We start from the raw sequence: 18257 nt of genomic DNA on the forward strand, positions 1-18257 counted from the left end.
GGTGGTTCCAGGCTTCTTCCATTTAAGAATGATGGAGGCCACTGTGTTCTTGAGGAACTTCAATGCTGCAGAAATGTTTTGGAACCCTTCCTCAGATCTGTGCCATGACACAATCCTGTCTTGGAGCTCTACGGACAATTCCTTCGACGTCATGGCTTGGTTTTAGCCCTGACATGCACTGTCAACTGTGGGATCTTATATAGACAGTTGTGTGCCTTTCCAAATCATATCCAATATCAAGCTTAATTTTGAGTCTCATAGCAAAGGGTCTGAATACTTATGTAAAAAAAGTATTTCTGTTTTTTTGTTTTAATACATTTACAAACATTTCTAAACTTGGTTCCACTTTGTCATTATTGGATATTGCATGTAGATTGATGAAGAAAACATGTATTTTAATCTATTTTAGAATAAGGCTGTAACATAACAAAATGTGGAAAAAGGTGTGGAATACCTTTCCGAATGCACTGTATACAGAGACACCTCCCCTATATGTATTCCTGTCTGTCCTATGGATATTAATATCCCTGTATTGCTACTGCTGTGTTGACAAATGAATTAACTAAGTGAGTCTAAGTGATGGCTAATAAACACTATATAAACAAAAGTATGTGGACACTCCTTCAAATGAGTGGATTTGGGTATTTCAGCCACACCAGACTTTCAACTTGTCAAAGGATACCACCTTGTTCGTCAAATTTCTGCCCTGCTAAAGCTGCCCCGGTCAACTGTAAGTGCTGTTATTGTGAAGTGGAAATGTCTAGAAGCAACAACGGCTCAGTTGTGAAGTGGTAAGCCATACAAGCTCACAGAATGGGACTGCCAAGTGCAGAAGCGTGCAGCGCATAAAAATTGTCTGTACTCGGTTGCAACACTCCCTACCAAGTTCCAAACTGCCTCTGGAAGCAACGTCAGCATAACTGTTTGTCGGGAGCTTCATGAAATGGGTTTCCATGGCCGAGCAGACGCACACAAGCCTAAGATCACCATGCACTATGCCAAGCGTCGGCTGGAGTGGTGTAAAGCCTGCCGCCATTGGACTCTGGAGCAGTGGAAATGCGTTCTCTGGAGTGATTAATCATGCTTCATCATCTGGCAGTCTGACGGACAAATCTGTATTTGGCGGATGTCAGGAGGAGAACGCTACCTGACTGAATGCATAGTGCCAACTTTAAAGTTTGCTGGAGGAGGAATAATGCTCTGGGGCTGTTTTTCATGGTTCGGGTTAGGCCCCTTAGTTCCAGTGAAGTGAAATATTAATGCTACAGCACACAATGACCTTCTAGACGATTCTGTGCTTCCAACTTTGTGGCAACAGTTTGGGTAAGGCCCTTTCCTGTTTCAGCATGACAATGCCCTTGTGGACAAAGTGAGGTCCATACAGAAATGGTTTGTCGAGATCGGTCTGGAATAACTTTACTGGCCTGCACAAAGCCCTGACCTCAACCCCATTTGGGATGAATTGGAACGCCAATTGTGAGCCAGACCTAATCGGCCAACATCAGAGCCCGACCTAACTAATGCTCTTGTTGCTTCCCAGAACAGTGAAGGCTGCTAAAACAACAAAGGAGGGACCAACTCCATATTAATGCCCATGATTTTGGAATGGGATGTTCGACGAGCAGGTGTCCAGATACTTTTGGTCATGTAGTGTATGAATGCTACCCTGAGATTAGCAAGTTATTGATTTCATGAATCTTATTTTTTAGGCTGCATGTAGTAATATGGACTATTTATTGCCCTTTCCTGGGTAGCTTATTAGAGATAGACATAATATGGGAAACCAGAAACAAAGCATGACGTCAATCAGGGTGCAGGGGTTAGGCTATGAACCCATCTGCTTGGTTCTCTCACCCCTTCCAGGCTTTTGGGTGAGAGGGAGGACAATGAGCCTGTGGTTACAGATGTAAGTAATGTCCCCACGCTCTCTGGCAGCTTTCATAGCTGGGATCAGTTTCAGAGTAGTCCTCGTTGAGGAAGATGTTGTCTCCATAACAACCACCTCTTCTTTGTACCTCAGGAACTTTACCACTATTGACCTGGGTCTGTCACCTGGGCCAGAGATAGGTTTTCCAATCCTATGGGCGCACTCCACCTCAATCTTCTTATGATCTATCTGCAGCTGTAACGCCCTGGCCATAGAGAGGGGTTTTTGTTCTTTATTTTGGTTAGGCCAGGGTGTTACATTGGGTGGGCGTTCTATGTTCCTTTTTCTATGTTTTTGTATTTCTTTGTTTTGGGCCATGTGTGGCTCCCAATCAGGCACAGCTGAAGCTCGTTGTTGCTGATTGGGAGTCACACATAAGGAGCATGTTTTTCCTTTGGGTTTTGTGGGTAATTGTTTCTGTTTTGAGTATTTTCCTAACAGGACTGTTTGCTGTCGTTTTTGTTCATTTTTGTAGTGTTCTCTTGTTTTTTAAATTAAAATTCTAATGATGAACACATCCTCTGCTGCACCTTGGTCTACTTCCACAGACAGCCGTTACAGAATTACCCACCAACAACGGACCAAGCAGTGGAGGAAGGAGCAGCACAAGGAGAGGCACCAGGAGAAAAGCTATCTGGAGTTGTGGACTTGGGAGGAAATCCTGGACGGGAAAGGACCATGGGCTCAAGCTGGTGATTATCGCCGCCCGCAGTGGGAGATCAAGGCGGCGAGAGCTGAGAGGCGCTGGTATGAGGAAAGGGAGCGCAACGGACACGGGAGGCAGCCCCAAAAATGTTTTGGGGGGGGGGGCACACGGGGAGATTGGCGGAGTCAGGCGGTAGACCTGAGCCAACTCCCCGTGCTTACCGGAAGCAGCGTGGTACTGGTAAGACACCGTGTTATGCTGTGGAGCGCACGGTGTCCCCAGTGCGCGTTCAAAGCCCGGTGCGCTACATACCAGCCCCCCGCAAGTGCCATGCGAGTGCAGGCATCGAGCCAGGGCGGATGGTGCCAGCTCAGCGCGTCTGGTGACCAGTGCGCCTCCTCGGTCCAGGTTATCCTCTGCCGGCGTTGCACACTGTGTCTCCAGAGCGCTGGGAGGGTCCAGTTCGCCCAATGCCTGCTCTCCGCCCGTGCCGGGCCAAAGTGGGCATTCAGCCTGGAGTGTGGGTAAAGAGCGTCCGTACCAGAACTCCAGTGCTCCCCCACAGCCCGGTTTATCCTGTGCCTCCTCCTCGGACCAGGCCTCCAGTGGGTCTCCCCATCCTGGTCCGTCCTGTGCCACCTTCCAGGACCAGGCCTCCAGTGGGTCTCCCCATCCTGGTCAGTCCTGTGCCTGCTCCACGGACCAGGTCTCCAGTGGGTCTCCCCATCCTGGTCCGTCCTGTGCCACCTCCCAGGACTAGGCCTCCAGTGGGTCTCCCCATCCTGGTCCGTCCTGTGCCACCTCCCAGGACTAGGCCTCCAGTGGGTCTCCCCATCCTGGTCCGTCCTGTGCCACCTCCCAGGACTAGGCCTCCCGTGGGTCTCGCCAGTCCGGAGCCGCCAGAGCCACCCGCCAGTCCGGAGCCGCCAGAGCCGCCCGCCAGTCAGGAGCCGCCAGAGCCGCCCGCCAGTCAGGAGCCGCCAGAGCCGCCCGCCAGTCAGGAGCCGCCAGAGCCGCCCGCCAGTCAGGAGCCGCCAGAGCCGCCCGCCAGTCAGGAGCCGCCAGAGCCGCCCGCCAGTCAGGAGCCGCCAGAGCCGCCTGCCTGTCCAGACCCGCCCGCCTGTCCAGAGCAGTCAGAGCCGCCCGCCAGCCCGGTGAGTCCTGTGCCTATGCCTAGGGCCAGGCCTCCTTCATGTCTCCCCAGCCTGGTGAATCCTGGGCCAGAGCCGCCCGCCAGCCCGGAGCCGCCGGAGCCGCCAGAGCCGCCCGCCAGACTGGTGCGTCCTGTGCCTGCGCCCAGGGCCAGGCCTCCTTCATATCTCCCCAGCCTGGTGAATCCTGGGTCAGTGCCGCCGGACACCCGCCAGCCGGGCGCAGCCAGGGACGCCCGCCAGCCGGGCGCAACCAGGGCTAGGCCTCCAGTGGGTCTCCCCATCCTGCCGGGCGCAGCCATCGCCGCCCGCCAGCCGGGTGCAGCCATCGCCGCCCGCCAGCCGGGCGCAACCAGGGCCGCCCGCCAGCCGCGCGCAGTCAGGGTCGCCCACCAGACGTTCGGCGCAGCCAGGTGCGCCACCTAAGAGGGCGACGCCAAGGGTGGAACAGAGGCCACGTCCCGCACCTGAGCCACAGCCGTAAGAAGGCCCACCCGGACCCTCCCCTTCAGTGTCAGGTTTTGCGGCCGGAGTCCGCACCTTGGGGGGGGGGGGGGGGTACTGGCCATAGACAGGGGTTTTTGTTCTTTATTTTGGTTAGGCCAGGGTGTTACATTGGGTGGGCGTTCTATGTTCCTTTTTCTATGTTTTTGTATTTCTTTGTTTTGGGCCGTGTGTGGCTCCCAATCAGGCACAGCTGAAGCTCGTTGTTGCTGATTGGGAGTCACACATAAGGAGCATGTTTTTCCTTTGGGTTTTGTGGGTAATTGTTTCTGTTTTGAGTATTTTCCTAACAGGACTGTTTGCTGTTGTTTTTGTTCATTTTTGTAGTGTTCTCGTGTTTTTTAATTAAAATTCTAATGATGAACACATCCTCTGCTGCACCTTGGTCTACTTCCACAGACAGCCGTTACAGCAGCTTTTCATCTATCCTTTTTCTCACTTTCTCCTCAGTCTCCGTCCAGGTCTTGTGTGGAGACTGGGATTTCATCCACAACAATGTTATTTTGCCTCGATTGTCCTTCTTGGTACTCCTGTTTGCCTGTCATTATTAACATCGATCATACAAATCCATTTTTGCAAATCCACACAGGGCTTCCACCACCATTTAAATTTTTGCATCAGGTGACAGTCTTACAGCCACATCCAGCCAAACATAGAGGATAAGCCATACAGTATGTAGCGGGAAAGTTAGCAGAATGGTAGCAGAACATTAGCACAACTTTAGCTGAAGATTACCAGTATCTACATGATAGGCTATAGTCACTGAGGATGGGCCCAATCCTGTTAGCAGAGGGTCAGCAGAACATTAGCAGAATATTAACAGAAGGTTAACACAACTAGCAGAACATTAGCGGAACATTAGAAGAATGTGAACACAACTAGCAGAACATAAGCAGAAGGTTAGCATAACATTATAGGAGAACATGAACAAAGATTAGCAATAACACAAGGGGTTCTACTCACTGAGGATGGAGCCGATCTTGTTGCTCATAGCGTAGCGGATCAGCTCGTTGCCCGAGTCATACATGACGAAGATCTGGTCGACGCTGAGCTGCTGGGTAGACTGCACGGCCCTGACCTTCTCGTCATTGGGACAGCTCTGGTAGGTGATGGTCTGACGCCACTGGTAGGTCTTGGTCTGGACACTGCCATCCGGTAGGCTCACAGTGTAGTCGCGGTTGGAGGAGGAGGTGATCACTGAAGAGAATATGAAGAAATGGAGTGTTACTAGATTGAATATCCATATACAGTTGGTATCATAAGTATTCACCCCCCTTGGCTTTTTTTCACATTTTGTTGCGTTACAAAGTGGGATTTGATTTTGATTTGATTTTGAATTGATTTAAATAGATTTCATTTTGAATTTTTGTCATTGATATAGACAAAATAGTCCATAATGTCAAAGTGAAAAGAAAATGTAACACATTTTTTCTAATTAATACTACAACTAGAATATAGTTGTTGCATAAGAATTCACCTCTTTTGTTTAGCCAACCATAAATTAGTTCAGTAGTCAAATTTGGCTTAACAAATCACATTGTATGAAATAATACGGGTTGACATTAATATTTTATGACTACCCCTTCCTCTCTCCCCCATACATACAACATCTGTAAGGTCCCTCAGTCAAGTGCTGAATTTCAAGCACAGATTCAACTACAAAGACCAGAGAGCTTTTTCAAAGCCTTATAAAGAAGGGCAGTGATTGGTAGATGGGTAACAATAACAAGTCAGACATTGAATATCTCTTTAAGCATGGTCTAGCAATAAGCATGCTGTGGATGATGTACTGAACCACCCAGACATATCAAAGATACAGTCGTCCTTCTGAACTGAGCTGCAGGACAGGAAGGAAAATACTCAGGGATTTCACCATGAGGCCATTGGGGATTTTAAATGGCTGTGATGGGAGAAAACTGAGGATGGAGCAACAACATTGTAGTGACTCCACAATAATGACCTAAATTAAGAATAAAAATGTGCAGAATATAGACAGAATAGTCCAAAACATGTGTCCTGTATGCAACCAGGCAATAAAATACTACTGCAATAAAAGCATGCAAAGGAATATACTTTTTGGCCTAAATGGAAAGTCTTATGTTTGGTGCCAATCCAACACAACACATCACTTAGTAATTGCCTCCTTATTGTCAGGCATAGTGACTCAATTGAAATGGAATAGACCCCAAGTCTGCATTCCAGGTTATATTGGTGTGGTCGTGACTTACGGTTGCTGCCATACTGGTAGATCTCCTTGTAGGGGTCGATCTGGACAGTGGAGCCGCGTGGGACCTCAGGGAGACGGCCCTCCAGCTCGGTGTTCACCACCAGGTGGTCGTGCTCGTCGATGCCCTTGAACTCCTGCTTGATGGTCAGCCTCTCGTTGCCCGGTAAGAAGGTCACCTCGGCCTGCCTGGAGAACACACCACCTGGAGGGGGAGCGGGGGGGTTGAGTGTGGTTGTGGGGTTGAGGGTGTTTGTGTGCGTGTGCGTGTGAGCAGAGATGGGGGTGGGAGAAGGAAAGAGAGAGAGACAACCAAATCTCATAGGTTCTCTTCAGCTCCTGAGCACAAATCTAGGATCATCTTGCCTTGACCACAAGCTAACCTCAACCATTATGTGATGAAACACAAAACCTCGCCGTACCTAAGATCAGCATTTAGGGGCAACGTCATTCTGCATCCCCACCCATACCCTTGAGTGTATCCCCCCACTTTTAGTTCTCCCTGGAGCCAACAACACTACACATTAAAGGGAAATATTTTGAAAGAAGTGAAGCCAGCTGGAAGCAATGAGCTTAAGCAACATTTTGAGGCCGAAAAGCAGAAAGATGAACCAAAAACGGGAACACAGAACAAATTCCCCATAATTTACCCTATCATCGTTCTAGCTACAAATCATGTCCAAGTGGAAGACTAAAGCGGAGTTCAACATGTTGAGGAATGTATCAAAAAGAGAAAGATGGTCCTAATCACTTGGCACAATTCACTCAAACGTCCACGTATACCACTCAAAAGGCCAGTAGAGAATCTACTTTCCCTGAGCAAAGAGATTGGCAGTGTCCGAATACCTTTACTTGCGTTTAAAATAGTAGGCATTTTGGGGATGCAAAAAAATATGTTTTATAGTACATATGTGAAATGTCCAAAATGTTGTATGCTTTAAATGCCAGGATGCCATACTCATTTCAGCTTTTAATCTAGTAGAATTCGCTGCATACTATTGAGGAATAGAATCGTCTTTCGAGACCAACGTGTGTTTGACAACAGCTGATAATCAGCCGAGGGGACACGCTGTACCAACATGAGCGAATGGCGGGAATCAACGCAATTGTGCATTAGATGACACATTCTCAGTATGGATGAGCCTAGTATGCTAATATTTGTTCTTTACTGCATTTGTTTTTACTAAACAGTACATTCTTAACAGTATGTAGTACTATTAGTACACAGTATGCCATTTAGGTAAGTAGTAGGTAAGGCAGATTTTGGACATAGCCTCTGACTATAAAAAAAAATCTGTCATTCAAAGAGAGCAAATAAATCAAGCTAATCAAACTTAACTTGAATAAATGTTGACCTAAGCATCAATCCCACAGTGGTCATTCACACCTGTCTTTGAAGGACATCTCATTAGACCACAACAAACAAAGCCCCAAGCACCTTTGCTACAATGGAGGGAGAAGCTAAACCAAATGCTACCCAACACACATGAGAAAAGCCTAATGTATTCAAATCAACTGCTGCCTTTTTAAATGACACTATGTCACTTTCTCAACTGTTTTTTTTGTGATTCACCCAATGTCAGCTCTTACCTTAAAACAACTCTTAATGACACGACAATGTGCAAGATTGACACAATGTGCAAGATAATCGTCAAACAGCTCTTACCGATGATGCTGAAGCCGTTCTCATAGCCGGGCTGCTCCAGAGCGAAGGCCCAGCCGATGACCCCTCCCAGGGAAGACAGGGGCTGCAGGGAGGGTCCCAGGCCGGCCGGGATGGTACTGATGGCCACGTAGGCGCGCCCATCGTTGGCCACCACGTACGAGTGCAGGTCGTTGTTGGAAAACTCCAGCGGCGAGGGCGTGTTGCCCACAAATACCCGGCCGTTCACTTTGCCGTTCATCCTCTGGGGCTTACCTGCGTGTGGAATGTGAGGAAACTAACTTAATTCGATTTTAATTAATGTAACTTTAAATGTAACTTATGTGTGACTGTGTGTCAAGCATTATCAGGTTTTCAATTTCTTTATAAAATATTGAATCATTCTTATACTTTATATCACATATTTCATTATAATGAAGGTAGCAGGCTAGCCCTAACCCTTATTACACAAATACTGTATGTACTTTGGGTATGGGGTTACTCCTACCTTCAGCCACACAATCCTTGCCATTGCCATAGAAACCAGGCCTACAGTGGCAGCAGTATCCATTGGTGTAGTCCTTACAGTCAGCGAAGGACGAGCACTTCTGCCTGTTACTGGAGCATGTCTCAGAATTGTACGCAAACACTGCCAAAAAGAAGACAAACCACATTCTTAGAAAAAATAACATTTTAGAAAAAAAGGTGCTATCTAGAACCTAAAAGGGTTATCCGGCTGTCCCCAGAGGAGAAACCTTTGAAGAACCCTTCATGGAACCCAAAAGGGTTCTACTGGGAACCAAAAAGAGTTCTACCTAGAATCAATAAGTATTATCCAATGGGGACAGTCAAAGAACCCTTTTGGAACCCTTTTTTTTCTAAGAGTGTAATTTCATTGGAGTTCTTGTTTGCTACAAAATACTTTAATAGGCCGGTTAAACAAAGCAGCATGGCTCAAAACAAAGAAGCTCAAAACAAACCAGCATGCCTTGCCCTAACTGCACATACAGAACTAACATCATGCATGATAGTCTTTCATGGTTGTACGCAAAAAGAAGACAAACCACATTCTGTTTGTTTTTATGCGTTGTTTGTAACTTATTTTTTTACTTATTTTGTACATAATGTTGTTGCTACCGTCTCTTATGACCGAAAATAACTTCTGGACATCAGAACTGGGATTACTCACCACGAACTGGAAGAAGCTTTTTCCTTTAACGAGTCAGACAAGAAAGATATACTGTTCTCCCGGGAACAGGCCCAGATCCCCGTTATTTGCGTGTAGAAAAAACGGAGGAAAAGAGGAAACAGATCGAGCTGCCTTTTGAGAATCCGTAGACGAGCGAGTAAACTCCCACTGCCATCAATTCTACTTGCTAACATGCAATGATTGGAAAATAAAATTGATGACCTACGATTACGATTATCTGACCAACGGGACATTAAGAACTGTAACATCTTCTGTTTCACCGAGTCGTGGCTGAACGACGACACGGATAATATAGAGCTGGAGGGATTTTCAAAGCACCGGCAGAACAGAGAAGTTACGTCTGGTAAGACGAGGGGTGGGAGTGTGTGTCTTTTTGTCAATAACAGCTGGTGCGCGATGTCTAATATTAAAGAAGTCTCGAGGTATTTCTCACATGAAGTAGAGTACCTTATGATAAGCTGTAGACCACACTATCTATCAAGAGAGTTCTCAACTATATTATTCGTAGCTCTCTATTTACCACCACAGACCGAAGCTGGCACTAAGACCCCACTCAACCAACTCTATAAGGCCATAAGCAAAGAAGAAAATGCTCACCCAGAAGCAGCGCTCCTAGTGGCCGGGGACTTTAATGCAGGCAAACTTAAATCAGTATTACCACATTTTTACCAGTATGTCACATGTGCAACCAGAGGAAAAAAAACATCTAGACCACCTTTACTCCACACACAGAGATGCATACAAAGCTCTCCCCTGCCCTCCATTTGGCAAATCTAACCATAATTCTATCCTCCTGAATCCTGCTTACAAGCAAAAACTAAAGCAGGAAGTACCAGTGACTCGCTCAATACGGAACTGGTCAGATGACGTGGATGCTACGCTACAGGACTGTTTTGCTAGCACAGACTGGAATATGTTCCGGTATTCTTCCGATGGCATTGAGGAGTACACCACATTAATCACTGGCTTCATCAATAAGTGCATTGATGACGTCGTCCCCACAGTGACTACATACATACCCCAACCAGAAGCCATGGATTACAGGCAACATCAGCACTGAGCTAAAGGGTAGAGCTGCCACTTTCAAGGAGTGGGACTCAAACCCGGAAGCTTATAAAAGATCCCGCTATGCCCTCCGACGAACCATCAAACAGGCAAAGCATCAAAACAGGACTAAGATTGAATCGTACGACACCTGCTCCAACGCTCGTCGGATGTGGCAGGGCTTGCAAACTATTACAGACTACAAAGGGAAGCACAGCCGAGAGCTAACCAGTGACAGGAGCCTACCAGACGAGCTAAATCACATCTATGCTCGCTTTGAGGCAAGTATCACTGAAACATGCATGAGAGCATCAGCTGTTCCGGATGACTGTGATCACGCTGTCCGCAGCCGATGTGAGTAAGACCTTTAAACAGGTCAACATTCACAAGGCTGCAGGGCCAGATGGATTACCAGGACATGTACTCCAAGCATGCGCTGACCAACTGGCAAGTGTCTTCACTGACATTTTCAACCTCTCCCTGACTGAGTCTGTAATACCTACATATTTCAAGCAGACCACCATAGTCCCTGTGCCCAAGGAAGCGAAGGTAACCTGCCTAAATGATTACCGCCCCATAGCACTCACGTCGGTAGCCATGAAGTGCTTTGAAAGGCTGGTCATGGCTCACATCAACAGCATCCTCCCGGATACCCTAGACCCACTCCAATTCGCATACCGCCCCAACAGATCCACAGATGACCCAATCTCCATCGCACTCCACACTGCCCTTTTCCACATGGACAAAAGGAACACCTATGTGAGAATGCTGTTCAAAACCATAGAGCCAACGAAGCTCATCACTAAGCTAAGGACCCCGGGACTAAACACCTCCCTCTGCAACTGGATTCTGGACTTCCTGACGGGCTGCCCCCAGGTGGTAAGGGTAGGCAACAACACGTCTGCCACGCTGATCCTCAACACTGGGGCCCCTCTGGGATGTGTACTTAGTCCCCTCCTGTACTCCCTGTTCACCCACGACTGCGTGGCCAAACACAACTCCAACACCATCATTAAGTTTTCTTACAACACAACAGTGATCACCGACAACGATGAGACAACCTATAGAGAGGAGGTCAGAGAAATGTCAGTGTGGTGCCAGGACAACAACCTCTCCCTAAATGTGAGCAAGACAAAGGAACTGATCGTGGACTAAAAGGCGGGCTGAACAGGCCTCCATTAACATCAATGGGGCTGTAGTGGAGCGGGGCGAGAGTTTCAAGTTCCTTGGTGTCCACATCACCAATGATCTATCATGGTCCAAACACACCAAGACAGTCGTGAAGAGGGCATGACAAACCTTTTCCCCCTCAGGAGACTGAAAAGATTTGACATGGGTCCCCAGATCCTCAAAAAGTTCTACAGCTGCACCATCGGGAGCATCCTGACTGGGTGCATCAGCGCCTGTTATGGCAACTGCTCGGCATCTGACCTTAAGGCACTACAGAGGGTAGTGCGTACGGCCCAGTACATCACTGGGGCCAAGCTTCCTGCAATCCACGACCTACACTACCGTTCTAAAGTTTGGGATCACTTAGAATGCCAACATCTCGGAGTCGCCTCTTCACTGTTGACGTTGAGACTGGTGTTTTGCGGGTACTATTTAATGAAGCTGCCAATTGAGGACTTGTAAGACGTCTGTTTCTCAAACTAGACACTCCAATGTACTTGTCCTCTTGCTCAGTTGTGCATTGGGGCCTCCCACTCCCCTTTCTATTCTGGTGAGTCAGTTTGCGCTGTTCTGTGAAAGGAGTAGTACACAGCGCTGTACGAGATCTTCAGTTTCTTGGCAATTTCTCGCATGGAATAGCCTTCATTTCTCAGAACAAGAATAGACTGATGAGTTTCAGTAGAAAGTTCTTTGTTTCTGGCCATTTTGAGCCTGTAATTGAACCCACAAACGCTGATGCTCCAGATACTCAACTAGTCTAAAGAAGGACAGTTTTATTGCTTCTTTAATCAGAACAACTGTTTTCAGCTGTGCTAACATAATTGCAAAAGGTTTTTCTAACGGTCAATTAGCCTTTTAAACTGATAAAGTTGAATTAGCTAACACAACATGCCATTGGAACACAGAGTGATGGTTGCTGATAATGGGCCAATGTAGATATTCCATAAAAGATCTGCCGTTTCCAGCTACAATAGTCATTTACAACATTAACCATGTCTACACTGTATTTCTGATCAATTTGATGTTATTTTAATGGACAGAAAATGTGCTTTTCTTTCAAAAACAAGGACATTTCAAAGTGACCCCAAACTTTTGAACGGTAGTGTACATAATAGGCGGTGTCAGAGGAAAGCCCATAAAATTGTCAGACACCAGTTACCCAAGTCATAGACTGTTTATCTGCTACCGCACGGCAAGCGGTACCGGAGTGCCAAGTCTAGGACCAAAAGGCTCCTTAACAGCTTCTACCCCCAAGCCATAAGACTGCTGAACATTTAATCAAATGGCCACTGGACTATTTCATTGACCGCCCCCCCTCCATTTGTTTTGTACACTGCTGCTACTCTCTGTTCATTATCTATGCATAGTCACTTCACCCCTACCTACATGTACAAATTACCTCTAACCTGTATCCCCGCACACTGACTCGGTACCGGTACCCCCTGTATATAGCCTCGTTATTGTTATGTTATTGTGTTACTTTAATTATTTTTTACTTTAGTTTATTTGGTAGATATTTTTTAACTCTTCTTGAACTGCACTGTTGGTTAAGGGCTTGTAAGTAAGCATTTCACGGTAAGGTCTACACTTTTTGTATTTGGCGCATGTGACAAATAAAGTTTGATTTGATTGAGGAGAAATCGGCTTCTTCTCTTCTAGTCTTTTTAAGAAACGTGTGTTGAAAATGCCGAACCAATTGTATAATCTATTTACATACACTTCAAACGGAAATACCTTATTTACAAAGGTATTCAGACCCTTTGCTATGAGACTCAAAATTGAGCTCAGGTGCATCCTGTTTCTGTTGATCATCCTTGAGAACAAGTATTTGATACACTGCCAATTTTGCAGGTTTTCCTACTTACAAAGCATGTAGAGGTCTGTAATTTGTATCATAGGTACACTTCAACTGTGAGAGATGGAATCTAAAACGAAAATCCAGAAAATCACATTGTATGATTTTTAAGTAATTAATTTGCATTTTATTGCATGACATAAGTATTTGATACATCAGAAAAGCAGAACTTAATATTTGGTACAGAAACCTTTGTTTGCAATTACAGAGATCATACATTTCCTGTAGTTCTTGACCAGGTTTACACACACTGCAGCAGGGATTTTGGCCCACTCCTCCATACAGACCTTCTCCAGATCCTTCAGGTTTCGGGGCTGTCGCTGGGCAATACGGACTTTCAGCTCCCTCCAAAGATTTTCTATTGGGTTCAGGTCTGGAGACTGGCTAGGCCACTCCAGGACCTTGTGATGCTTCTTACGGAGCCACTCCTTAGTTAACCTGGCTGTGTGTTTCGGGTCGTTGTCATGCTGGAAGACCCAGCCACGACCCATCTTCAATGCTCTTACTGAGGGAAGGAGGTTGTTGGCCAAGATCTCGCGATACATGGCCCCATCCATCCTCCCCTCAATACGGTGCAGTCGTCCTGTCCCCTTTGCAGAAAAGCATCCCCAAAGAATGATGTTTCCACCTCATCCTTCTTCTTCCTCCAAACACGGCGAGTGGAGTTTAGACCAAAAAGCTCTATTTCTGTCTCATCAGACCACATGACCTTCTCCCATTCCTCCTCTGGATCATCCAGATGGTCATTGGCAAACTTCAGACGGGCCTGGACATGTGCTGGCTTGAGCAGGGGGACCTTGCGTGCGCTGCAGGATTTTAATCCATGACGGCGTAGTGTGTTACTAATGGTTTTCTTTGAGACTGTGGTCCCAGCTCTCTTCAGGTCATTGACCAGGTCCTGCCGTGTAGTTCTGGGCTGATCCCTCACCTTCCTCATGATCATTGATGCCCCACGAGGTGAGATCTTGCATGGAGCCCCAAACTGAGGGTGATTGACCGTCATCTTCAACTTCTTCCATTTTCTAATAATTGCGCCAACAGTTGTTGCCTTCTCACCAAGCTGCTTGCCTATTGTTCTGTAGCCCATCCCAGCCTTGTGCAGGTCTACAATTTTATCCCTGATGTCCTTACACCGCTCTCTGGTCTTGGCCATTATGGAGAGGTTGGAGTCTGTTTGATTGAGTGTGTGGACAGGTGTCTTTTATACAGGTAACGAGTTCAAACAGGTGCAGTTAATACAGGTAATGAGTGGAGAACAGGAGGGCTTCTTAAAGAAAAACAGGTCTGTGAGAGCCGGAATTGTTACTGGTTGGTAAGTTGTGAGCTGGTCTCTCACAGTTGAAGTGTACCTATGATAAAAATTACAGACCTCTACATGCTTTGTAAGTAGGAAAACCTGCAAAATCGGCAGTGTATCAAATACTTGTTCTCCCCACTGTATTTGTATGTTTTATGTGGACCCTAGGAAGAGTAGCTGCTGCATGTGTAGTAGCGAATGGGGATCCTAATAAACTAAACTAAACCAATGTTTATGTCATGGCAATCTTGACTAGGATTCTATTCCCGGTCACAATTTTCAGACACAGATTCAATTGTTGTTTCTTTCATGGCTTACCGTCAACATCAAGGTCATCATCTTCATCCACGACCACCACCTGTGGGGTTTGAGGCTCGTAGTGTGGTGGCTGCGCCTGGGCCGGCTGGACAGGCTCAAGGTATCTGGGCTGGACCGGCTCAGGGTATCTGGGCTCGATCGGCTCAAGGTAGCTGGGCTGGGTCGGCTCATGGTAGCTGGGCTGGGGCGGCTCAGGGACTACAGGGTATCTGGGCTGGTACTGGACCGGCTGGACAGTTGGGGGCAGCTCCGGTTCAGGTGTCTCCTCTTCCTCTGCGTGCTCATAGGGAGGGAATTCAATCTCCTGTTCTTCTCCAGTGTTTCTGGGTGGAAACTCTGGCACGGACTCCATCTGCCCACCTGCTATGCCCTCCTCTGGGGACAGGTTGGTGACCTGGCCTGGGGTGATGGAGGAGAAGATCGGGGAGGTGCCGATCTCATACACCCACACACCACGCCTGCCTGAGTTGGTCTCCCTAGCGGAAGACAAAATGGATCATGATGAGACCTACCTCTATGAAGAAGCTTTATGCATATGTCAGGTTATTGTAATCATTACATAATTACCATAATGCAATGTAACTATGCAAATACCAGGTCAACATAATGACAGAAACCTAACCAAGTTCTCTATGAACAACACTTACTAAGCCTATGTAAAGTTCTTGGAGCATCTGGAAGCACACTATAGAAATCCAATCAATCAACCAACCAATCAACCAACCCAACCAACCCACCAACCAGCCCACCCACCAGCCAATCACTTACTCGGAGAGCTGTCTGACGGACGCCTCGTCGTCGGTGGCAATGCGGTAGTAGGGCCCCTGGCTGCTGCTCCAGCCGAACCAGGCCTGGACCAGGCCCTGGCTGAAACCAGCGTGGACTGGCTCGCTCTGGCCCGCCACAGGTGTGGAGATGTACTGCAGCCCCTCCCTGGGGTAGAACAAGATGGCGTAGGAGGCGGACGCCATGGACGCCACCACCAGCTGGAAGGTGTTTCTCTACATGGTAAAAAGACAGAAGAGGGAAACTGAGTCCTAGCACCCTATTACTTCTTTAGTGCACAACCTTTGAATTTGGATAGGTAAAGTGAACTAAATATGTAACAACAAAAAATCTATGTAGCCCACAACAAAAACTGCAAACAGGTAACACAGTTGGAAGGATTATGTAACCATGAGTAACATCACTCTAATTATACTGTACCTCCATACCAGTAACTACATTGTACAATGTATGGGTTTTAGGCAACTTCATATTAGGTGGATAAAAAATATGGTGTCAAATTATAATTTCAAGTGCTATCCATATCAATGTGGCATTAAAACAAGTTTATCAACTGTTCAATATATCCAATGACATATTTTAAATGACACAAAATGAATATGACCCTATCTAGGCCAAGCGATGAGGGTCCTCCTTACCTTTCTGTCCAGCCCATCTCCTCGACCAGGCACGCCGTGGGCTGCCACGTTCTCCCATGTGATGATTAAGGCGTGGGTGGGATTGATTTCGTCGTCCTGAGGAAATGCCTGGCTGATGTGGTCAGTGGTCCGGAGAAGCATGGAGGGCCTGCTGTCCTGTCGGTAGTACACCTTCCCCACTCCGTCGCTGTTGTCCAGATCTCCGAGGAAAACCGCTATCATTCCGAAGCTGGCAGGCATCTTTCCCAGGTACTCAGACTCCACCTTGGGTTCTTCTACTGACAGAAAGCCATTGGTGTTGATCTGGGATTGGATTATCACAAATGTGTTATTATCAGCAAAGACATGGATGCAAATTTTTCATCTGAATTTTCTGCAACTTCAACATTTTCTCATAATGCCAAAGTTAAATATAGCCTAGAGTTCAAATAGGTTTTTGGATAATGATGTTTTTGAACCAAAATGTCGTTGAGTTCACAATTGTCAATGTCCATGATACAATTGGAGATCCTTTCCATGATACAATTGGAGTCACTTTTTATCCCAACACTGCTGGGAATGACCGGCTGTGGGGTTCAGAGAGTTAATTTTATCAAGATGACTTCAACTAGAATTGAAATCTTAGGAATTTTGACAATGGTAAGCGATTGTAGCTATGCAAACATGCTCAAGAGAACCCTCTCCTGCTGCGAACTCAGTTAAGTAAATATCCAGATTTACAGCACGGTCAGGGTCCTCGTGAAAATAGTTGTAAATCTTAACATGCCATGACCTCTCCTTCACATTAGTTAAGGCCTCGTCCCCTCACCCCCGGGGACCATGGGGCATCTCTCTCCCCCTATTGTGAAAGATGTCTGAGGTTCCCCTACTGATCTAAGATCAGTATATTCTAGAGCAGACCTTCTAAATGTGATATGGTTCCCCTACTGATCTTGGAACAGTTCAACCTGGACAAGGCCTGACTGCTTTATTTATACACTACATGACCAAAAGTATGTGGACACCTGATTGTTGAACATCTCATTCCAAAATCATAGGCATTAATATGGAGTTGGTCCCCCCCTTTGCTGCTATAACAGCATCCACTCTTCTGGGAAGGCTTTCTACTAAATGTTGGAACATTGCTGCAGTTTCCAGTCAGTCACAAGAGCGTTAGTGAGGTCGGGTACTGATATTGGACGATTAGGCCTGGCTCACAGTCGGCATTCCAATTCATCCCAAAGGTGTTCGATGGGGTTGAGGTCAGGTCTCGTTGCAGGCCAGTCAAGTTCTTCCAAACCGATCGACAAACCATTACTGTATGGACCTTGCTTTGTGCACAAGGGCATTGTCATGCTGAAACAGGAAAGTGTTGACACAAAGTTGGAAGCACAGAATTGTTTAGAATGTCATTGTATGCTGTGACATTCTAAACGTATGCCTTCACTGGACAACCCTTCGACTCTCAGACCATGAGAAACAAGATTCTCTGGTCTGATGAAACCAAGATTGAATTCTTTGGCCTGAATGCCCACGTCACGTCTGGAGTAAACCTGGCACCATCCCTACTACATGGTGGTGGCAGCATCATGCTGTGGGGATATTTTTCAGCGGCAAGGACTGGGCAACTAGTCAGGATCGAGGGAAAGATGAACAGAGAAAAGTACAGAGAAAATCCTTGATAAAAACCTGCTCCAGAGCACTCAGGACCTCAGACTGCGGCGAAGGTTCACCTTCCAACAGGACAACAACCCTAAGCACACAGCCAAGACAATGCAGGAGTGGCTTCGGGACAAGTCTTTGAATGTCCTTGAGTGGCCCAGCCAGAGCCCGGACTTGAACCTGATCAAACATCTCTGTATAGAC

The 18257-nt window shown here is 46.8% G+C and overlaps 1 protein-coding gene across 1 annotated transcript in view; it reads right to left on the reverse strand.

The window, feature by feature from the left end:
* The window catches only part of LOC106586133 (nidogen-1), an 86082-nt gene that overhangs the window by 46714 nt on the left and 21111 nt on the right, over positions 1-18257 (reverse strand). The window contains exons 2-8 of the mRNA XM_014173026.3: positions 16413-16715; positions 15757-15989; positions 14989-15464; positions 8603-8743; positions 8119-8370; positions 6457-6657; positions 5192-5425 (exon numbers count right to left, since the gene is read on the reverse strand). Coding sequence (XP_014028501.2) covers positions 5192-5425; positions 6457-6657; positions 8119-8370; positions 8603-8743; positions 14989-15464; positions 15757-15989; positions 16413-16715 — 1840 coding nt within the window. The remainder of the gene's footprint in view (positions 1-5191; positions 5426-6456; positions 6658-8118; positions 8371-8602; positions 8744-14988; positions 15465-15756; positions 15990-16412; positions 16716-18257) is intronic.

Source organism: Salmo salar, chromosome 02 (assembly GCF_965601325.2).
Source record: "Salmo salar chromosome 02, fSalSal1, whole genome shotgun sequence".
Taxonomy (NCBI): Eukaryota; Metazoa; Chordata; class Actinopteri; order Salmoniformes; family Salmonidae; genus Salmo; species Salmo salar.